Genomic DNA, 24,227 nt, shown 5'->3' on the forward strand with positions numbered 1-24,227 from the left:
CCAAGTGACATTATATTGTCATCTTCCTCTTTATGCCATTTCCTCAAGGTGACAGAAAAACATGATACAACCTGCCTATCATGTGATTCTACCATGTTGGCAAAATACAAACACACAATATATTGACATATATAACACATAAAACATGGAATTAGAAGTGAACAGTACCCATCCCTACCAGCAAGTGTTGTTGTACTGGAAACTAATTTACAAACACAACTTCATCACACACAATACTCCACTATGGAATTGTTCTTATATTAAAATGAGAAACAAATCCATCTTTGTACAGCAATGGTTTGAAAAAGGCATTTGGTCACTGATGCACTTATTGACTGATAAAAGTATTTTATTATTTGTAGATTTCATTAAGTACAACCTACAAACAGACAAAATATTTTAAACAATTATAAAGGCTTTTGTTCAAAATATTGTAATTCCAGTAAATATATATATATATATATATATATATATATATATATTTTTTTTTTTTTTTAATTCTTTACCATTTCTTCTTTATTGTATTTTCTCCGGAACAAAAAAATAAAACTCATAATTTGAAAGTTTCCATTCTTCCAAACGCCAAGGAGTTAATTTAAGGAAAACATTTTAAATAATTTTTAAGATGTTTTGCAATTGAAGACAACACTTGTTCGTTCTGTGATAGGGAAACAAATTAAACTTTTTTTTTTCATGAATGTATGCAAAATAAAGCTCTGTGAGATGATGTACAATATTGGCTTTTGCCTGACATTCCAAAATTTGATTGATATTGTTTTGGGGATGTTAAAAAAGAAAGAAAGAAAAAAAAAGGTAAAGTATGTTTAAAACACAATAGTGGGGATTTTTTTTTAACCCACAAATGTATGTTAGTAAAAACAAAACATCCTTCCACAAACAACTCAGCCATTTTCTCTCACTTTTTATTGCATAAACGTACAAGTACATACATATTAAGTTAAAGTATAAAAAAATCACAACACAATCATCATATTACAAAAGAGAGTAGTAAAGATGATTAATAAAATGGATTATAGAGACCCAACAAATGATTCATAAAGTCACACATTTTAAAATTGTATAAAAGACAACTGTTCAAATGATGTATAAAGTAAATAATAATATGCTTCCTGAAGTGGTCCAGAAGATGTTTCAGATGTGAACCAGTAAATATGTATGTCATATAAAGGTGATAATCTATAGGATGATTAATAATTACAAATACATATATGTCACACTTCAATATTTCAAACTATCCAATCTATAAATGTAGAAGCATATTAAACAGATTGTTAGACAAACAACAATGTCACACATGTTATATGTGCTGATGTTGTTAGAAAGTCAAAATGAAAGCCTGGACAGTTTATTTCAAATCCTGCAGTTTCATTTGCTGCTGCTGTTCTCACCAGCACACTTGTGTTTCTTACACTGCTACTTAGAAGACAATCTTTCACCACACACACTGCAACTCAACACTTTCTCTCCTGGGTGTCTTCTCATGTGTGCTACAAGGCTTGATCGTTCACCAAAGCTTCTGTTGCAGATTCAACAGGAATGTGATTATTCACCAGTGTGTGTTCTCATGTGTACTTTCACATATGTACATGTTGTAAAACCTTTACCACAGATTGAACAAGAAAAAGGTTTTTCACCAGTGTGTGTTCTCATGTGTCCTTTCACATCTGTACTTCTTGTAAAACCTTTACCACAGGTCGAACAGGAAAAAGGTTTTTCTCCAGTGTGTGTTCTCTTGTGTCTTTTCAAATGATTACTTTGTGCAAAACCTTTACCACAGGTTGAACATGAAAAGGTTATTTCACCAGTGTGTGTTCTCATGTGTCTTTTCACATCCTGACTTTGTGTAAAACCTTTACCACAGATTGAACAAGAAAAAGGTTTTTCACCAGTGTGTGTTCTCATGTGTCCTTTCACATCTGTACTGCTTGTACAACCTTTACCACAGGTCGAACAGGAAAAAGGTTTTTCTCCAGTGTGTGTTCTCTTGTGTCTTTTCAAATTATTACTTTGTGTAAAATCTTTACCACAGATTGAACAGGAAAAAGGTTTTTCACCGGTGTGTGTTCTCATGTGTACTTTCAAATGTTCACTGAGAACAAAACCTTTACCACATTCTGAGCAAGAAAAAGGTTTTTCTCCAGTGTGTGTTCTCATGTGTTCTTTCACATGTTGACGTTGTGTAAAACCTTTACTACAGAGTGAACAAGAAAAAGGTTTTTCTCCAGTGTGTGATCTTATGTGTAATTTCAGAGAACTATGGTATTTAAAGGTTTTGTGACAGTGAGAACAAGTGAAGTGAGTGTTGTCAGTGTGACATGTCTTATCATCTTTAGAGTCTTCATCATCAGTGTCAGGAGAGTGTGACGTTGTGTCCTCACTATCTGATAGTGGAGCTAAGAGCTTGTCTGCTTGTGATCCTCCACAGTGGTCTCCATCAGCTTCTGTTGTCATGTGTTGTGTTGAGCTGCTGCTTGGAGGCTCCCCCCCTCCCCTCTCCTCACTTTCACCTTTCACCTCATCATCTTCACTCTTCACAGGGACACCAGTCACTGGGAACTCCTCCAACCATTTAGGCTGACTGATGCCCTCTTCCTCCTCTTCCTCTCTAATGTGCGGCGCCTCTTGGTCCTCCTCTTCCTCTTTAATGTGAGGGGTCAGTGGGTTCTCTTGCTCCTTAAAGTGAGGAGTCAGTGGATCCTCCCCTTCCTTTTTGATGTGTAAGATCAGTGGGTCCTCCGCTTGCCCTTTAATGTGAAGGGTCAGTTTAACATTATGGGTCTGTGGCGTCTCAACTTCCTCTTTAATGTGGGGGGGATGTGGTTCCTCTTCCTGCTCACGAAAAAGATGTTCTTCGACATCTACGGGACGGGAGAAAACAAACATTCTTGATAAAAGTCCAGCTTTGCTCAGTCACATGAGACATTGTCCTGCACCAACATATGATCTCACAATCTCATCAGTTTCCCCTCACAGCAGTCAGGGTACTTCCAGCTGACACATGCAGAAGACCTTCAGGGGAATGCCTTTCCAGGCCAACGTCCAATCCTCCTTATTCATATAAAAACATCTTAAAAGTCATTCCTGCAATCCTTAATGGTAGACGCCATACGTAAAAGTTTGCTGTTCTCTCTCTAAATAAGTCATACACACACAGGAAATAATGTACCACATGCCAGCCTCCACACAGTAGTACTAGTGATGAGCTCCCCCTGCTGGTGGACAATAATTACTGTCATTTTCACATTCATCTTTAGAGACATGTCTGCTCTAAAAATAGCATGAGCATAGTCAACATCCATCCATCCATTTTCTACCGCTTGTACTGTTCAAAGTCAAACATGTTGTCCAAAAAAGATGACATCTGTTTTACTTTCATTTAGATAGTGTCACCACAGTTAAACTGGGAAGAAGTAATCAGATTACTGACTACTCCTTCAAAAGATAACTTGTTTACCTTATTAATAATAGTAATATTGAATTAATTTAAAGTGTTTCTAGACACTCAAATTGCGTTAGAGTGAGAACTGAGAAGACATCATTCATGCAGTCCACACATTCAATGTGGTAAGCTACATTTAATTATTATAATAATATTAAGTAGATGAAGAAATTCCTGAAAGAATTGTGTTTGAATGCTCCAATGCTGAAGTTGAACTGAAAAGTTGACAGAATGTAGTATGAATGTAAGAATAGTTTGAATGTTGAAGAGTTTGAATCTCGGGAAAACTGGGATTTTTTTAAGTTCTCAAACCAACATGCTTTTTTTGTCCTGACTCAGAGGAATGTTTTGACAGTGGACCGGTTGAAATGGGTTGAACAATGTGAAAGGAGTCATTGCACTAAAGAAGGTTGGAAATAAGGTTAGAAAAAAATGGGAATTCCTGGAAATTTGTCGAATGTGGAAAACTAGTTGTTTGTATTTCCAGGATGAATTGAATGTGTTGAAGGTAGAATGGTTTGAAACATGTGGAAATTGTGGAAATTTGAAAAATGGATAGTTATTTTCAAATGGGGAAAAATGTCCCTAAAAACTGGGAATTCCAGACAATTTCTTTGAATAAGTGTTGAAAGGGAGCACACAATTCCTGAACACACTGAATATTTTGAAGTTGGAACGCTTTGAATCAGATGAAAAATGTGGGAGTTGTGGAACTTTTATTTTATTCCTTTCAATAGGAATTTCATATAAATTTTGGAGAATTTCGGGGAAAGCAGGAATTTTTTCAAAAATGCTAAAAAATGTGAATGTTCTGAATGAGTTGAAATGGTTGGTGTTAGAATTTTTCAGATCGGTTGAGAAATGTTGAAGTCGTAACATTTTTGATTGAGAAATGGTTTTATGGAATTTCTTTAATTTCGGGAAAACCGGGATTTTTCCAATTTAAAAAACACATTTGTTTTCTGTCCTGATTAAGAGAAATGATTTGGCGGTGGAACGGTTGAAGTGGGTTGAAAAATTTTATATTTTCAATTTCCAGAATTAGTGGAATATGTTGCAGGTGGAATTGTTTGAATTGGTTGAAAAATGTGGAAATGGTGGCACTTTGAAAAATGGCTAATTCATTTTGAATGGGGAAAAATGTCACGCAAAACGTGGAATTCTGGCAATTTTTGGAATTTGTCAAGGAAACCCTGTGATTACCGAATAGGCTGAACAGTTTGAAGTTGGAACGGTGTGAATCGGATGAAAATTGTTTAGTTGGGGAACTTTGAAAAATGTACCATTATTTTCAATGACAATTTCATGAAAATTTTGGAAATTTGGGAAAAGCAGAATTCTTTTAGAAAATGCTAAAATATGTGAATGTTCTGAATGAGTTGGAATTTTTCAAATCGGTCAGTAGTAACTTTTTTTTGTTGAGAAATAGTATGATAGAATTCCTGGAATTTTGGGAAAACCAGGAATTTTTCCAGAGAAAAAAACAACTTTGTTTTTTGTCCTCTTTAAGAGGAATGATTTGCTGGTGGAACGGTTGAAGTGGGTTGAAAAATGTGTTCGACACAAAAAAGGGTGAAGAAAGGGATTGAAAAAAATGGGAATTGTGGGTATTCTTCAAAATTTTTTGAACTTGGAAAAATGATAGTTTGAATGTCCAGGTTTAGTGAAACATGTAGAAGATGGAATGATTTGAATCACTTGAAAAAAGTGAAAATGGTGGAAGTTTGAAAAACAGCCAAATTATTTTGAATGGGAAAAATGACTAAGCACTTACTTATTCATGTTTCAAGCTATGTTTAGCCTTGTTCTACAGTCCTTCAGTGATAATAATACCTGTAGGAAATGTAATGTATTTGCTGCAATGGAGGATGGTTGAAGGTGTGATGTAAGAAGACACAGTTTGCTGTCGTGACAACTAATTCCTCTGCTCGGCCAACTGAACATCAAAAATACAAATCAGCGGTTAAAAATCTGGACGTTTGGGGTCTTTGTGAGTGGAAAAAATGTAATTTCACAATTTTGCGATACAAGAAGACCTGGCAATAATGTCCCATACTAAATCAGAGTTTTAAGATTTGATGGGCATGAAGGCCTAGTAGTACAAAGTTTAGTTTCTACACAGTTTGGTGAATATATGTATGTAAGTAAAAATGCCTGCGATGAGGTGGCGACTTGTCCAGGGTGTACACCACCTCTGTTGTGATCCGATTCCCGGATCACATCATTTGTCTATATTTGAGTCTTTTGTGTTTCTTGTTTATGGTTTGATTCTTCCGATTTTTAGTTAGTGCACTTCCTAGTTTGTATTGGTCACCATAGCGACTTCATTTGTTCCAACTGCACTGGCGCCCGGCGCACACCTGTCTTTGATGACCATTTCTGTATTTATACCTGCCTTTGTTCGGTCTGAGTTCTTCACTTGCTTTATGCAACACTCACGTTTGGTTAAGTTTGTCCTGTTCTGGCTTGCTACGTTCCTCCTTAGCTTCTGTGCGCTCGACACACGCTTCTGTGGACTTTTTACTCAGTGTTAGCGTTTAGCCTAGCTCCCGGTGAGTTGCACGCGCTTTCTTTTGCCTTTGTATCAGTGTTCTTTTATTATTTTATATATTAAATCCAGCTCCTACCTGCTAACTTGCTTGTCTGGTCCCGTGCATCTTGAGTTGACATCCCCACGCATCACAATGTGTTCCGAACGTGACAACCTCCTGCCTGATTGCAGCTGAGATAGGCTCCAGCGACCCCCGGATGGAAAATAGATGGATGGATGGAAGAACAATTCATCTGTTGACTGTTGTCTTATGTCACTTTTGTTAAACTAAAATATTACTTGTTAAACCTTTGTACAAATTTAAAACGATCGCAATGCTAATTTTTGTTAGCCTATCAATGTGGTCGTCCATTGTAGGTTAGCATTAAGCTAGTGGCGCAAAAGCCAACTTTTTCCTTTATGGTTGTATTGTCTTTTGTTTTTTTTAGGTTTATACCAAACCGTATTGTTGATTGAACAAGATTGTTACATGTATGTGCAAGTCTTTTGCAGGCTCCTCAAACACACGGCGGAGAGAGCGTGGCGTCACTCCGGTGGGTGTACGGATGTGTCCAAGGTACGTAGACACAGAAAACTCCCCCACAATGGTAATAAACTTCCTCGTCCTCTACACGTCACAACGACTATTACTGTGAAACATGCAACCGTCCCGTCCTTGAGGCGCCCATTTGAAATAGCGACTAAACTACGAAGTTAAAGTTGGAAAATCCATAATCCACAACACATCTCATCTGCTTGTGTTGTTGTGAACGACATCATCCATGTAGGATTAATGTACAAACAGCACAGCAGTCGCAACTTGAGTCGCTCCCTCCTTTTTTTTTTTAACCAGCCTCAAATGGCCTCCACACTTTGAGCTGAGAACAGCAGCACACTTCCCCCTTCACAATAATAGGTCTGACTGCGCTAACAAAGGTTTCAAAAAAGCACCTCACACAAGCATGATGAACGTATCCATGCATTGACCCAAAGTACGGGTCAAATTTGTCCAACGATGTATTTCACCAATAAATGTGAGAGATTCTGCATTTAATTAATAAACATTGTATACATTTTTATTTGACAAAAAAGCACACACTTAAATGGTAGTAAAAAATTAAGTGTAAAAGGTAAAAAATGGAACTAAAAACAATTAAAACATAAAACAAAATTTTACTGTCTTTTTTTATTGCCATTGTTACTTAAATTTATGTGAACTATTTTTTTTTTACTTGTGGTTGATTTGTTACTAACTCATATCCGTTTTTTAAACTATATTTAAAGTTGAGTTTTGGTAATGAAAACAAATACTGGTGTTTTCAAATGAATGAATAATTGTGTAATTGTGATTACAATATCAATCAAAATAATGGCGATTATTATTTTTCCCACAATGGTCCAGCCCTAACTGTACCCTTTTTAAACAAAGGGTGCACAATACAATCTATTCTCCATATTTCATTAACTCAAATTTATCTTTCATGCATCTCAAGAATATAAATATCATTCCATGATGTGTCTTTTTCCATCCATCATCCATTTTCTACCTCTTGTCCCTTTTGGGATCACGGGGGGCGGAAGGTGGGCTACACCCTGGAAAATTCCATAAAAACTTTAAACAATGTTTTAAATGTTATCCTAATTAAAAATATACCCTTCTAGAGGATATGCATTTTTACAGCATGTTTTAAAGGGATAGCATTTAAGAAAAAGACTTCTGGGTATATTATATTGATCAACTCATTCTTATTTAGGGGGCTTAGTGAGCGGAATAGAGGTGATCCCATTGACTCCATTGTTAGAATTAGGATAGTTAAGATTTTGCTAACGTTTGTTTCCAACTTAGAATGCATACAAAATAAAAACATATTATTGTCTTACATAAGGATTGTGAAAGACAGGCAAAATAAAAAAAAAAAATCAGATCTCCATTGATAATTTTTCTACATCCTGTGAACGGGCTGATGCTGTGGTGAACGTGAGAAAATAAATACATGTCAGGAAAATGCAAATTTCAGCAAAAATGGCTGGAAAAAGTTTTAAAACCTGGTTAAAGATTGTTGGCGGTAAACCCAGAGAGGCATGTGCGTGTTGTAAAACGATGTTAGAATTAGCTTTATTATTTGGGTTAAGGGGGCCCCGTCATGGAGGCCGCCCCCGGCCCAGCTCTGACTTGTTCCACCACTGTTCATTCTGATTATATTATAAAATGTAAATGTCATTTTCTTGTAATTATTCAAATATAGTGTTAGTAAAGATGTGAGAGTAATAAGTAAACGAACCTGTTCTGTGTAACACAACTTGATGTTTCTTGAAAACAGCGTCCAGTAGTTGATTGTTCTCCTCTTTAGTTCTAGAAAGTTCCGCCTGGTATTCTGCTATCGTTCTTTCTAACACTACAAATATTTCTTCAACGGCAGCAGTTAGTCGCTGATCCACCAACGCTCTCAACATTTGTAATGTAGACATTTTCACACAATCACAACACTTTACTCTCACACTTGATCTCTACTTAGCGATGTGTTGATAACTTCTGTGTCTTCTGTTAGCAGCTAACAAGCTAAGCTAACTAGCCAGCTAAGCTAACTAACAAGTAAAGATAGCACGAGAAGCGGCACAGTGCTTCTAGCGCATCGAGACCACTTTATCCTTAACTAAAGAATCAAAGATGTATTTTATACGACGTAAATATTTCAAACTGGAGAACAAATAATAAGACTGACTTATTAGCGTCTTTCTCCTTCGATGTGCTCTTTCTGATGTCTTCCGTTTACCCCGGAAGCTGGGAATGACGTCACAGCCGAGCGGACGAAGAGGTAGCTCTATATAAGATATTGCCTGCTGTCACTGTTACCATGCTTTTCTTTTACGTAATATTTATTTGAATATCAACGTGATATAAAAGAGTGTTTTGTTTCTAAAAGTAAATTCAAAGTATATCAAACAAAGCTTTATTTTGGGGTTCAGTGGCGCCCCCCTGCGACATTTATTGCAATGACAAGAGTGAAAGTGCTAGAAATTGTAGCGATATTACTGCCTGATTTATTTAAATGTACCCTTCCACGTGTTTTTATTGTTGTTCCCTTTTATATTGTGATAAAGTCCTTTATTTTCGAAACATGAAAATGTCATACATTCTGAATTCATTACACATCAACTAAAATATTGCAAGCCTTTTATTATCTCAATATTGCTGATTATGGCATACAGCTTAAGAAAACTCAAAAGTCGTATCTCAAAAAATTTGAATATTTCCTCAGACCAAGTAAAAAGGCTGTATGCCATAATCAGCAATATTAAAATAAAAGGCTTGCTATATTTCAGTTGATGTGCAATGAATCCAGAATGTATAACATTTTCATGTTTTTAGTTGCATTACCGAAAATAAAGGACTTTATCACAATATTCTAATTCTCTGAGACAGTCCTGTATTTTTATATAAAAAAACATGAATAAAACATTCAGATGTCACAGAACGTGATGTCGCAGGAGCTCTGTCATTAAAACAAATCGTAAATCCAGGAAGTGATGTAGTCTTTGCGCATGCGTGGATTTATCGTGTCATGAATTAATTTTAATTTTTAAAAAGTGTGAAACATTAGTTCTAATACACAAAAGTCTCTTTTTTACGTTAAATCCAAATTCTCACTTTGTGTTCATGATTTCAATTTATTAATTCATTCTTGGAAGATTGTAAAAAATAGAAAAAGCCCTTAAATGACTATATTTATTGGAATTATATAAGTGGTTTTAAATAAGCAGGTGTAAGTTTATTTATTTATATATATTTTTATTTTAATCTTTTTCAAATGGTCTCATATTTACTTTTATTTGAACGGGTTTTGTTTATTGGAGGATTGGATTTAATGTGATGTTTGAAAATATTGAAAAAACATTGACTCCAATTGTATTGAAAGTACCTGAAATGAGATATTCTTATTCAAACAGGGATAGCAGGTCCATTCTATGTGTCATACTTGATCATTTCGCGATATTGCCATATTTTTGCTGAAAGGATTTAGTAGAGAACATCCACAATAAAGTTCGCAACTTTCGGTGCTAACAGAAAAGCCTTGCCACTACCGGAAGTCGCATACGATGACCTCACATGTTGATGGCTCCTCACATCCTCACATTGTTTTTATTGGGAGCCTCCAACAAAAAATGCTATTCGGACCGAGAAAAAGACAATTTCCCCATTAATTTGAGCGAGGATGAAAGATTTGTATTTGAGGATATTGATAGCGACGGACAAAAAAAAAAAAAACAAGTTAAAAAAAAAAAAGGCGATTGCATTGGGACGGATTCAGATGTTTTTAGACACATTTACTAGGATAATTCTAGGAAATCCCTTATCTTTCTATTGTGTTGCTAGTGTTTTAGTGAGTTTAACAGTGCTGAATAGTCGGAGGTGTGTCTCCACGGGTGTCTTGACACCAGTCTCTCAGGGGAGTCGACGGCAGCTTTATGGACGGCACAAGCTCAGCTGATCTCCAATAAGATGCGACTTTTTACCACAATTTTCTCACCGAAACCTGCTGGTTGACATTCGGTCGGGATCCATGTTCGCTTGAAAGCGCTCTGATCCATAGTAAAGTTTCACCTCCGGGAATTTTAAACAAGGAATCACCGTGTGTTTGTGTGGCTAAAGGTTAAAGCTTCCCAACTCCATCTTTCTACTTTGACTTCTCCATTATTAATTGAACAAATTGCAAAAGATTCAGCAACACAGATCTCCAAAATATTGTGTAATTATGCGATTAAAGCAGACAACTTCTAGCTGTGTGTGTGTGTGTGTGTGTGTGTGTGTGTGTGTGTGTGTGTGTGCAGCACTCATATTTCCTAACAGCCCGTGACGTCACGCGTACACGTCATCATTACGCGAGGTTTTCATGAAAAAACTCCCGGGAAATGTCGAATTGCTCATTAGTAAACTAAAAAGGCGGTATTGGCATGTGTTGCAATGTTAATATTCCATCATTGATATATAAACTATCAGACTGCGTGGTGGCTAGTAGTGGCTTTCAGTAGGCCTTTAATGTGTCTATACATTGTTTATGTATGTTTAATTGTTCAATAAAAAATAAAATACATACTCAGAAGCAAAACTTCAAAAAATAGTAACAAAAATGAGCAGAAGCATTTCAATCATAAGAAGAAGTGTCTATTTTTGAACTAACACAACTATGAAGCAAATGATACAATCCCTTGTATTGTCTCATCTTGACTCCTGCCCAGCAATCTGCTCTAATGCATCTAAACGAGATCTAAATCAAATCCAGCTTACCCAAAACAGAGCTGCCAGACTAGCTCTCCATTGCTCATTTAGGACCGGCATTGAGATCATGCATCATGAATTGTGTTGGATGACAGTTGCTGAAAGACTACCCTGTAGTTTGATTCTATTTTTAAAAAACAACATTTATAAATACCATAAACCTTAAGCTTGCTGCCAGGAATCTTAGCATCAGTTGTCACACAACTTTCCGTCATTTTTAATTTGGACAACCGTTGTTACGGCTATTCTGTTGTTCCAAAAAGTTACAAAAAAATAAAAATAAAGATTGCAGAGTGGCCTTGAGGAGGAGAGGTTTATGACGCACTAAATTCTTCAATAAGATACTTCCAGATTCAAAATGTTGATCATTTATTTTCTCAAACGAAACAATTTCTCCGTGGTTGACTTTCTATATAATAGAAATAACTTATTTAGTGTAAACAAACTATATCACTCCTCACTCCTTCAGCATGACGGACAGACCAAGGCAGCGCCCAGCTGTGCTCCATCCATCCATCCATCATCTTCCGCTTATCCGAGGTCGGGTCGCGGGGGCAGCAGCCTAAGCAGGGAAGCCCAGACTTCCCTATCTCCAGCCACTTCGTCTAGCTCTTCCCGGGGGATCCCGAGGCGTTCCCAGGCCAGCCGGGAGACATAGTTTTTCCAACGTGTCCTGGGTCTTCCCCGTGGCCTCCTACCAGCTGGACGTGCCCTAAACACATCCCTAGGGAGGCGTTCGGGTGGCATCCTGACCAGATGCCCGAACCACCTCATCTGGCTCCTCTCGATGTGGAGGAGCAGCGGCTTTACGTTGAGCTCCTCCCGGATGGCAGAGCTTCTCACCCTATCTCTAAGGGAGAGCCCCGCCACCCGGCGGAGGAAACTCATTTCGGCCGCTTGTACCCGTGATCTTATCCTTTCGGTCATGACCCAAAGCTCATGACCATAGGTGAGGATGGGAACGTAGATCGACCGGTAAATTGAGAGCTTTGCCTTCCGGCTCAGCTCCTTCTTCACCACAACGGATCGATACAACGTCCGCATTACTGAAGACGCCGCACCGATCCGCCTGTCGATCTCACGATCCACTCTTCCCCCACTCGTGAACAAGACTCTGAGGTACTTGAACTCCTCCACTTGGGGCAGGGTCTCCTCCCCAACCCGGAGATGGCACTCCACCCTTTTCCGGGCGAGAACCATGGACTCGGACTTGGAGGTGCTGATTCTCATTCCAGTCGCTTCACACTCGGCTGCGAACCGATCCAGTGAGAGCTGAAGATCCCGGCCAGATGAAGCCATCAGGACTACATCATCTGCAAAAAGCAGAGACCTAATCCCGTGGCCACCAAACCGGAACCCCTCAACGCCTTGACTGCGCCTAGAAATTCTGTCCATAAAAGTTATGAACAGAATCGGTGACAAAGGACAGCCTTGGCGGAGTCCAACCTTCACTGGAAACGTGTCCGACTTACTGCCAGCAATGCGGACCAAGCTCTGGCACTGATCATACAGGGAGCGGACTGCCACAATAAGACATTCCGATACCCCATACTCTCTGAGCACTCCCCACAGGACTTCCCGAGGGACACGGTCGAATGCCTTCTCCAAGTCCACAAAGCACATGTAGACTGGTTGGGCAAACTCCCATGCACCCTCAAGAACCCTGCCGAGAGTATAGAGCTGGTCCACAGTTCCACGACCAGGACGAAAACCACACTGTTCCTCCTGAATCCGAGGTTCGACTATCCGGCGAAGCCTCCTCTCCAGTACACCTGAATAAACCTTACCGGGAAGGCTGAGGAGTGTGATCCCACGATAGTTGGAACACACCCTCCGGTCCCCCTTCTTAAAGAGAGGGACCACCACCCCGGTCTGCCAATCCAGAGGTACCGCCCCCGATGTCCATGCGATGCTGCAGAGTCTTGTCAACCAAGACAGCCCCACAGCATCCAGAGCCTTAAGGAACTCCGGGCGGATCTCATCCACCCCCGGGGCCTTGCCGCCGAGGAGCTTTTTAACTACCTCAGCGACCTCAGCCCCAGAAATAGGAGAGTCCACTACAGATTCCCCAGGCACCGCTTCCTCAAAGAAAGACGTGTTGGTGGGATTGAGGAGGTCTTCGAAGTATTCCCTCCACCGATCCACAACATCCGCAGTCGAAGTCAGCAGAACACCATCCGCACCATACACGGTGTTGATAGTGCACTGCTTCCCCTTCCTGAGGCGCCGTATGGTGGTCCAGAATCGCTTCGAAGCCGTCCGGAAGTCGTTTTCCATGGCTTCCCCGAACTCTTCCCATGTCCGAGTTTTTGCCTCCGCAACCGCTAAAGCTGCACACCGCTTGGCCCGTCGGTACCCGTCCACTGCCTCCGGAGTCCTATGAGCCAAAAGAACCCGATAGGACTCCTTCTTCAGCTTGACGGCATCCCTCACTGCTGGTGTCCACCAACTGGGATTACCGCCACGACAGGCACCAACAACCTTGCGGCCACAGCTCCAATCAGCCGCCTCGACAATAGAGGTTCGGAACATGGTCCACTCGGACTCAATGTCCCGCACCTCCCTCGTGACATGTTCAAAGTTCTCCCGGAGGTGTGAATTGAAACTCTCTCTGACAGGAGACTCTGCCAGACGTTCCCAGCAGACCCTCACAATGCGCTTGGGCCTGCCAGGTCTGTCCGGCATCCTCCCCCACCATCGCAGCCAACTCACCACCAGGTGGTGATCGGTAGAAAGCTCCGCCCCTCTCTTCACCCGAGTGTCCAAAACATAAGGCCGCAAATCCGATGACACAACTACAAAGTCGATCATGGAGCTGCGGCCTAGGGTGTCCTGGTGCCAAGTGCACATATGGACACCCTTATGTTTGAACATGGTGTTTGTTATCGACAAACTGTGACGAGCACAAAAGTCCAATAACAAAACACCACTCGGGTTTGGATCCGGGCGACCATTCTTCCCAATCACGCCTCTCCAGGTTTCACTGTCGTTGCCAACATGAGCGTTGAAGTCTCCCAGTAGGACAAGGGAATCACCCGGGGGAGCACTTTCCAGTACTCCCTCGAGTGTACCCAAAAAGGGTGGGTATTCTGAACTGCTGTTTGGTGCGTAAGCACAAACAACAGTCAGGACCCGTCCCCCCACCCGAAGGCGAAGGGAAGCTACCCTCTCGTCCACTGGGTTGAACTCAAACGTACAGGCTTTGAGCCGGGGGGCAACCAGAATTGCCACCCCAGCCCGTCGCCTCTCACTGCCGGCAACGCCAGAGTGGAAGAGGGTCCAGTCCCTCTCGAGAGAACTGGTTCCAGAGCCCTTGCTGTGCGTCGAGGTGAGTCCGACTATATCCAGCCGGAACTTCTCTACCTCGCGCACTAGCTCAGGCTCCTTCCCCCCCAGTGAGGTGACGTTCCACGTCCCAAGAGCTAGCTTCTGTAGCCGAGGATCGGACCGCCAAGTGCCCTGCCTTCGGCTGCCGCCCAGCTCACAATGCACCCGACCTCTATGGCCCCTCCTATGAGTGGTGAGCCCATTGGAGGGATGACCCACGTTGCCTCTTCGGGCTGTGCCCGGCCGGGCCCCATGGGAACAGGCCCGACCACCAGGCGCTCGCCATCGTGCCCCAACTCCGGGCCTGGCTCCAGAGCGGGGCCCCGGTGACCCACGTCCGGGCGAGGGAAATCTGGGTTCATTTCGTTGTAATTCCATTGAAGTCTTTGAGCTGCTCTTTGTCTGATCACTCACCTAGGACCTGTTTGTCTTGGGAGACCCTACCAGGGGGCATGAAAACCCCCAGACAACATAGCTCCTAGGATCATTGGGACACGCAAACTCCTCTACCACGGTAAGGTAGCAGCTCAGAGAGCTGTGCTGTCTTCTTAATTATAGGAGGAGGAAGTGGCTCACCAGGAGGAGTGTGAGCAGCTGAACACGATAATAATTCATCTAAACATCCAATAATCAACATCATCATTGGCATTGGATTCCATTGTCAAAACACTTAATTAATAAATATAAATAGGCTCCAAGAACTGTTATTTTGTTTAACGGTGTATCTTTCCTCATGCCAATGTTTGGTCTTTAACTGACGCTTTCATCGGGCTGTTTCAAACACAAATTTGTTGTCTTAAGGGTTTGTCTTGGACTGTATAACTTGAAAGTGAGAGTAATAAAGCTGAGCTCAGTGTGAGGTGAAGGTGCATCCAACACACCTACAGCAAAATATTAACCACAACTTTTTCATACAGATACACTGTCTAACTATTTGACTTTAAAGTATTGCGTTTAATCCTTCAGATGATCACAATAACGCTCTCCCACCTGATCTAAAGTGGATGTGAGGGATGTTTTTGAATATCAGTTTTTCAAATGAAATAGAGAAAAAACAATCACTGTTAAAAACTGTTCAAATTTAATACAGGTACAAGGACTGCTACCACGGGGCAAAGGGATGTATTTTAAGAAGTGTAAAGAGGTTAACATCAGCCACTTGAACAGGGACTTGAACCCTGGACCCTCAGATTAAAAGTCTGATGCTCTGCCAACTGAGCTACCCAGGACCTTTGATGTGCTGATATGTCCAACATCTGAGATAACATCCATATTGGCAATCTCAGGTGAAGGTGAATCAGTCAGCATGGTCAGTCACAAGCTGGCAATTATCCATCCATCCATTTCCTACCGCTTATTCCCTTTTGGGGTCGCGGGGGGCGCTGGTGCCTATCTCAGCTACAATCGGGCGGATGGCGGGGTACACCCTGGACAAGTCACCACCTCATCGCATGGCCAACACAGATAGACAGACAACATTCACAATCTAGGGCCAATTTAGTGTTGCCAATCAACCTATCCCCAGGTGCATGTCTTTGGAGGTGGGAGGAAGCCGGAGTGAACCCACGCATTCACGGGGAGGACATGCAAACTCCACACAGAAAGATCCCGAGCCTGGGATTGAACCCAGGACTGCAGGACCTTCGTATTGTGAGGCAGACGCACTAACCCCTCTTCCACCGTGTAGCCCTTGCCAGAAGCATTTTACTTCAATTTTTAGTGGAGGTTAGCTGCAACAGGTAGAGCTGCTGAAGGCCCAGGCTGCAACAAATAGAAGGTCACTAGATTTTAAAGTCCAACATAAGCAGTCAGTAAAGCCCTGTTTTGGTAGTAAGCCTCATGTAAACTGTGTGTTCCTTTGGCCTAAGATGTTTATGATATACAACCTGTACTACAGTAAAATCAGGCTTCACATAGGGCTAGTGGTGCAATGGATAACGCGTCTGACTACGGATCAGAGGATTCGAGTTTACAGATGAGAAGATTCTAGTTTCAACTCCTGTCTATCTTGTTGTTATTTGTCAATTGAACTGAAACAAAATTCAGTACCATTTCTTAGGGACTGTTTTTTTGCTTTTAACATAAATATCTACTAACTGGAACATGCATAATTTGTCTTTTTTATTATGAATAGATAACTGGAAGATGTATCTGTTGGTATACTTGGGACATTCAATCAGAATAAAGTGGGTGAGGAAAAAGGTGAAACAATACAAATCTTACCTGAGCACGGCTTCCTCTTGTTAGAGTAAAAATAGTTGGGGCTTGGTCACTAGCATTCAAAGTAGTTGTGACTATTCTGTCTATGAACATGAACAGGGAAGCAAACACATTATCAGTCTGGATGGTTTGTTACAGCTGTGATGGTATAGTGGTTAGTACTCTGTGTTGTGGCTGCAGCAACCCTGGTTTGACTCCGGGTCATGGCACCATACCCTTTCATCAAGCTGTACTTTTTTGATGATGATTTTTGATAAAAATAAGTTTCTTGTTCCCTCTGGTAAGTGGTTGAACAAGATGTGAAACCAACCAGGTACTCTGGCGAAATTAAAAATATCTATTTGATGTCATTACAGTATTGTCCTTGATGCATCATTTAATATGACTGATGTGTGCTTTGTGCTGTTACTTTATCACTTGGTAAAATTGCATTATAAGCTCAGTCAATCAATCATTACTTTCTTTCTTTAGTTTATTTCGAATATGAACGTACTTACGGGCTTCACGGTGGAAGAGGGGTTAGTGCGTCTGCCTCACAATACGAAGGTCCTGAGTAGTCGGGGGTTCAATCCCGGGCTCGGGATATTTCTGTGTGGAGTTTGCATGTTCTCCCTGTGACTGTGTGGGTTGCCTCCGGGTACTCCGGCTTCCTCCCACCTCCAAAGACATGCACCTGGGGATAGGACCCTCCCACCTCCTATGACATGCACCTGGGGATAGGCCCCTCCCACTTCCAAAGACATGCACCTGGGGATAGGTTGATTGGCAACACTAAATGGTCCCTAGTGTGTGAAGTTGTCTGTCTATCTGTGTTGGCCCTGCCATGGGAAGGCGACTTGTCCAGGGTGTACACCGCTTTCTGCCCGATTGTAGCTGAGATAGGCACCAGCGCCCCCCCAAAGGGAATAAGCAGCAGAAAAATGGATGGATGGAACATACAACATAATACATCAGACAATTTCATATCATTTAACATTACATCATGTCCGAAAAGGAGTAGGAAGAAGCAAAGCTATTAAAATGAGTTGACTGAAGCTTTCTTAGCCATGTCTCTTTCTGTCATTAAACTCCCAAGTCCATTATCAATCCATGGGGCAGACTTAGTCTTGACTGAAAACTTTTTCAAATGGGCATGCTTGTCCACAACACTCATGTAAATTAACATAAATAAATCCAGTGCAGCCTCAGGGTCTCCCTCACTGCACACCTCCTTCCAATTTAAACAGCATATTTCATCAATAATACACTCATCAAATCTCTTATAAGACCTTGTAAAAATAATTTTTGCTTTAGGTTTAAGAACCCTTGTCTTTCTAGTGACTGCTATTGTATTGTGGTCAGTAAAACTTCCAGGAACCAAGACTGCTTTGCAGCATTGGTCACGGACATTTGTATAAATATGATCAATGCATGTAGCTAAAATAATACCATCACTACCTACACCTATTCTCGTGGGAGGGGCAACAATATGGGACAGATTGCTGTCATGGCGTGGTCGCATCTTTATGCGAGGACTGTTCTCCCAGGAATGCAGGACTGACGGCTCCGGACGAAGGTTGGATTAGATTTATTTAATATAAATCTCCCAACTACCAAAATACAGACAGTCCGCAGCATACAGCAAACAACAAAAAGGCAAGCGTGCCTAACAAACGTACATCTTAGACTTAGCATAGGCTATGGCATGGAACAAAAACTTACTTGGAAAAGGTGTGACGCAAACAATGAAACCAGGCCGACAAACTGGCAGAGACAGGCTTAAATAAAAGTTTCTTGATTAGAGCAGGTGCGTACCGGACACACGAGGCAGGTGAACCTAATAGGTAGCCATTGTTAACTAAAACAAACAAGGGTGCACAAATACAGGAACTAATGGAGTCCAAAACTTACAGAACATAACTAAACAACACATGATCTAGACCACAGATCATGACAATTGCAAGCATTTAAAATGGATAGTCAATTATTTGTGTTTGTACGCCCCTGTCCCAGCTAGTCAACATTCATATCACCCAGTAAATAGATTTCTCTATTCCCTGTCAAACATCTCACATAACTCCTTCAGATACAAAAGCATCAGCACTAGGAGGCCTATAGACACAGCATTTCAAATGTGCAAATTGTTAAAATACCAAGCTTCGACAAAACAACAGTTGTTAACTCACAAACATCAAAAGCGATTAACTAAGTGGATAAAATTGTGGCAAAAATAGCAAACTTTAAAGTTCAAGGCGAGCTGGAGGTTAGCGGAAGGGACTGGCTAGCTAGCCACCTGGCTAAAGACACACCAAGCTCGCTGACGGTCGGTGATATGTCTTTTAGACAAACAAATACGCCTTGATCACTTTAAAATCGTCCATAAAGTGTCCATAAAAGTATCCAGCATTGGCACCCTGATTACAATCTGATATATTTGTGACTCAAAATCGGATAAAACGCCAATTTCTGCCCTCGCCAACGGAAAAGCTCTATGAATTTATGCCAAGTAAATCTCTGTAGGATGATGTACAGAATTGGCTTTTGCCTGACATTCCAAACTTTGAATGATATTGATATTGTTTTGGAGGATGTTAAAAAAAATAACAACAAAAAAAAACATTAAAATGTTTTAAAACACAATAATTGAAATTTGTGTTTTATCCACAAATGTATGTTAGTAAAAACAAAACCATCCTTCCACAAACAATTCAGCCATTTCATCTATTTTTTTATATTGCATAAAGGTCTGGGGACATACATATAAAACAATCACAACACAATCATCATATTACAAAAGACAGTAATAAAGATAATTAATACAATGGATTATAGAGACCCAACAAATGATTAATAAAACTTAACATTTCAAAATTGTATAAAAGACAACTGTTCAAATTATGTAAAAAGTAAATAATAATATGCTTCCTGAAGTGGTCCAGAAGATGTTTCAGATGTGAACCAGTACATATGTATATAATAAATAGGGGCTAATCTATGGGATTATTACAATTAGAAATACAAATATGTAATATTTCCATATTCCAAACTATCTCATCTATAAATGTAGAAGCATATTAAAAAAGATTGTTACACAAACAATAACATGTTATATGTGCTGATGTTGTTAGAAAGTCAAAATGAAAGCCTGGACAGTTTATTTCAAATCCTGCAGTTTCATTTGCTGCTGCTGTTCTCACCAGCACACTTGTGTTTCTTACACTGCTACTTAGAAGACAATCTTTCACCACACACACTGCAATTCAACACTTTCTCTCCCGGGTGTATTCTCATGTGTGCTACAAGGCTTGATCGTTCACCAAAGCTTCTGTTGCAGATTGAACAGGAATGTGATTTTTCACCAGTGTGTGTTCTCATGTGTACTTTCACATCTTGACTTTGTGTAAAACATTTACCACAGGTTGAACAGGAAAAAGCTTTTTCACCAGTGTGTGTTCTCATGTGTCTTTTCAAACTTTGACTTTGTGTAAAACTTTTACCACAGGTTGAACAAGAAAAAGGTTTTTCACCAGTGTGTGTTCTCATGTGTACTTTCAAATCCTGACTTTGTGCAAAACCTTTACCACATATTGAACAAGAAAAAGTTTTTTTACCACTGTGTGTTCTCATGTGTGCTACAAGGGTTGGTTGGTCACCAAAGCTTCTGTTGCAGATTGAACAGGAATGTGATTTATCACAAGTGTGTGTTCTCTTGTGTGCTTTCAAATTCTGACTTTGTGTAAAACCTTTACCACAGGTTGAACAGGAAAAAGCTTTTTCACCAGTGTGTGTTCTCATGTGTACTTTCAAATCCTGACTTTGTGCAAAACCTTTACCACAGATTGAACAGGAAAAAGGTTTTTCTCCAGTGTGTGTTCTCCAGTGTTTTTTCAAATCCTGACTTTGTGCAAAACTTTTACCACAGATTGAACAAGAAAATGTTTTTTCTCCAGTGTGTGTTCTCATGTGGACTTTCAAATTGTGACTTTGTGTAAAACCTTTACTACAGAGTGAACAAGAAAAAGGTTTTTCTCCAGTGTGTGTTCTCATGTGTCTTTTCAGACGACAATGGTATTGAAAGGTTTTGTGACAGTGAGAACATTTGAAGTGAGTGTTGTCAGTGTGACATGTCTTATCATCTTTAGAGTCTTCATCATCAGTGTCAGGAGAGTGTGACGTTGTGTCCTCACTATCTGATAGTGGAGCTAAGAGCTTGTCTGCTTGTGATCCTCCACAGTGGTCTCCATCAGCTTCTGTTGTCATGTGTTGTGTTGAGCTGCTGCTTGGAGGCTCCCCCCCTCCCCTCTCCTCACTTTCACCTTTCACCTCATCATCTTCACTCTTCACAGGGACACCAGTCACTGGGAACTCCTCCAACCATTTAGGCTGACTGATGCCCTCTTCCTCCTCTTCCTCTTTAATGTGCGGCGGCTCTTGGTCCTCTTCTTCCTCTTTAAAGTAAGGGTTCAGTGGGTTCTCTTGCTCCTTAAAGGGAGGGGTCAGTGGATCATCCTCTTCCTTTTTGATGTGTAAGATCAGTGGGTCCTCCGCTTGCCCTTTAATGTGAAGGGTCAGTTTAACATTATGGGTCTGTGGCGCCTCATGTTCCTCTTTAATGTGGGGGGGATGTGGCTCCTCTCCTCCCTCTTTGATGTGTTGGGAATGTGGTACCTCTTCTTCCTTGTGTATGTGGGGGTACTGTGGTTCCACCTCCTGCTCATGAGGTAGATGTTCTTCATTGAGGTCTGCGGGACAGGACAAAACAAACATTCTTCAGAAAAGTCCAGCTTTGCTCAGTCACATGAGACATTGTCCTGCACCAACATATGATCTAACAATCTCATCAGTTTCCCCTCACAGCAGTCAGGGTACTTCCAGCTGACACATGAAGAAGACCTTCAGGGGAAAGCCTTTCCAGGCCAACGTCCAATCCACCTTATTCATATAAAAACATCCTAAAAGTCCTTCCTGCAATCCTTAATGGTAGACGCCATACATGAAAGTGTGTTGTTCTCCCTCTGAATAAGTCATACACACACAGGAAATAATGTACCACATGCCAGCCTCCACGCAGTAGTACTAGTGATGAGCTCCCCCTGCTGGTGGACAATAATTACTGCCATTTTCACATTCATCTTTAGAGACACGTCTGCTCTAAAAATAGCATGAGCATAGTCAACATCCATCCATCCATTGTCTACTGCTTGTCCCATTCGGGGTCACGCATGTTGGCCAAAAAAGATGACATCTGTTTTGCTTTCATTTAGATAATGTCGCCACAGTTAAACTGGGAAGAAGTAATCAGATTACTGACTACTCCTTCAAAAGATAACTTGTTTACCTTATTAATAATAGTAATATTGAATTAATTTAGTGTGTTTCTAGACACTCAAATTGCGTTAGAGTGAGAACTGAGAAGACATCATTCATGCAGTCCACACATTCAATGTGGTAAGCTACATTTAATTATTATAATAATATTAACTAGATGAAGCAATTCCTGAAAGAATTCTGTGTGAATTCTCCAATGCTGAAGTTGAACTGAAAGGTTGACAGAATGTAGTATGAATGTAAGAATAGTTTGAATGTTGAAGACTTTGAACTTCGGGAAAACCGGGATTTTTTTAAGTTCTTAAACCAACATGCTTTTTTGTCCTGACTCAGAGGAATGTTTTGACAGTGGAACGGTTGAAATGGGTTGAACAATGTGAAAGGAGTCATCGCACTAAAGAAGGTTGGAAATAAGGTTAGGAAAAAACGGGAATTCTTGGAAATTTGTTGAATGTGGAAAACTGGTTGTTTGAATTTCCAGGATGAATTGAATGTGTTGAAGGTAGAATGGTTTGAAACATGTGGGAATTGTGGAAATTTGAAACATGGATAATTCATTTTGAATGGGGAAAATGTCCCTAAAAACCGGGAATTCCAGAAAATCCAGGAATTTCTTTTAATAAGTGTTGAAAGGGAGCACACAATTCCTGAACACACTGAATATTTTGAAGTTGGAACGGTTTGAATCAGATGAAAAATGTGGGAGTTCTGGAACTTTTATTTTATTCCTTTCAATGGGAATTTCATGGAAATTTTGGAGAATTTCGGGGAAAGCAGGAATTTTTTGGGACATGCTAAAAAATGTGAATGTTCTGAGTGAGTTGAAATGGTTGGTGTTGGAATTTTTCAAATCGGTTTAGAAATGTTGAAGTCGTAACATTTTTATGGAATTTCTTTAATTTCGGGAACACTGGAAATTTTTCCAATTCAAAAACAGCTTTGTTTTCTGTCCTGATTAAAAGGATTGATTTGACGGTGGAACGGTTAAGGTGGGTTGAAAAATGTTGTAATTTCAATTTCCAGAATTAGTGGAATATGTTGAAGGTGGGATTGTTTGAATCGGTTGAAAAAATTTGAAAAAAAGCTCATTCATTTTAGAGAGGACCTCCCATTGGCTCCATTGCAAGTGGACTTTTATTTACATTTATGAGTAAGAATTAGGGCTGGGCGATATATGTAATATACTCCATATATCGAGACAACCGTAATAGGTCAAGTATGTAAGGCTGGGCGATACGACTAAAAAATGTATCACGATATAACTGTTTCATATCAGTCGATATTGATAATTATTGATATAAAAAAACCCAACTATTTTAAATAAAGACCAGGAGAAAAAAGGCTGAAATTAAATACTTTTATTTTAAATTTAACCTTTAACCTTTCAAACGATGTCAGCATTATAAATGAAAATACTGGTCGATGTGCAAAATATTGACATTAAATAAATGCTTAATCTAACAAAATGTGCAAAGTATTGTAGTTAAGAAATTAGTAGTGTACAATTCAGGCTTTGAAGCCATATTGGTAACGATATATGCAAATAAATAACAGTCAAATTAAGCAAGCAGAAACAAACATGTCTTACAGAATATTGTAAACATCGGAATAAACTTGCGTCTGAACATCTGTGACAAAACAAACCTTTTACCCTCTTCAATCATTTATGGAATAATCAAACCAACTTCAGCATATAAAAAAAAATAACTCAAGCAACTACTCAACCATCGCTTCACTTTTTATTTACAATTTCCTCTCGTGCTGCCGTACTCATATTCCCATTTCGTTTCACTCCTCGTGGTCAGCTAGACGTTGTTGCTTTTTTTTATTTCCTGTTAGCATTTCCCAGAATGCCTTGCGGTTCAGGCTCAGCCGTGATAGGTCGAGAGGCCAAAGCCTTTCTTCTGCCTACACCTCCCAAAGTGCCGTGCGGTTCCAGCTGGGCCTTACTTCCTATTTTTTTTCTAACAGAACTCAATGAAATTATCGAACGTTCTATCGACCCCATTTTCTATTGATAGTGATCACATGTCTATCGCGATATATATTGTTATTGTTTTATCGCCCAGCCCGCAAAGTATGTGGCAAAAGTGTTGCTACAAAAA

At 40.3% G+C, this 24,227-nt stretch overlaps 1 protein-coding gene and 1 non-coding gene across 5 annotated transcripts in view; both read right to left on the reverse strand.

Annotated features, from left to right (window-relative positions):
• Positions 1–907: 907 nt before the first annotated feature.
• Positions 908–24,227, reverse strand: part of LOC133547492 (zinc finger protein OZF-like) — a 33,079-nt gene continuing 9,759 nt past the window's right edge. Inside the window, exons 1-2 of one of the 4 annotated variants that reach the window (XM_061893182.1) lie at positions 8,273–8,773; positions 908–2,879 (exon numbers count right to left, since the gene is read on the reverse strand). In XM_061893182.1, the coding sequence (XP_061749166.1) occupies positions 1,564–2,879; positions 8,273–8,459 (1,503 nt within the window). In that variant the 5' untranslated portion in view covers positions 8,460–8,773 and the 3' untranslated portion in view covers positions 908–1,563. Of the gene's footprint in view, positions 2,880–6,087; positions 6,821–8,272; positions 8,774–19,505; positions 21,537–24,227 lie in introns of those variants that run through there. The other 3 variants (XM_061893183.1, XM_061893181.1, XM_061893180.1) reach the window with 3 other exon arrangements.
• On the reverse strand, positions 15,752–15,824 carry trnak-uuu (transfer RNA lysine (anticodon UUU)). The gene has a single exon. It is a non-coding gene; the product is annotated as a tRNA-Lys (tRNA).

The sequence above is a fragment of the Nerophis ophidion genome, unplaced genomic scaffold (genome assembly GCF_033978795.1).
Source record: "Nerophis ophidion isolate RoL-2023_Sa unplaced genomic scaffold, RoL_Noph_v1.0 HiC_scaffold_127, whole genome shotgun sequence".
NCBI classification, from domain to species: domain Eukaryota; kingdom Metazoa; phylum Chordata; class Actinopteri; order Syngnathiformes; family Syngnathidae; genus Nerophis; species Nerophis ophidion.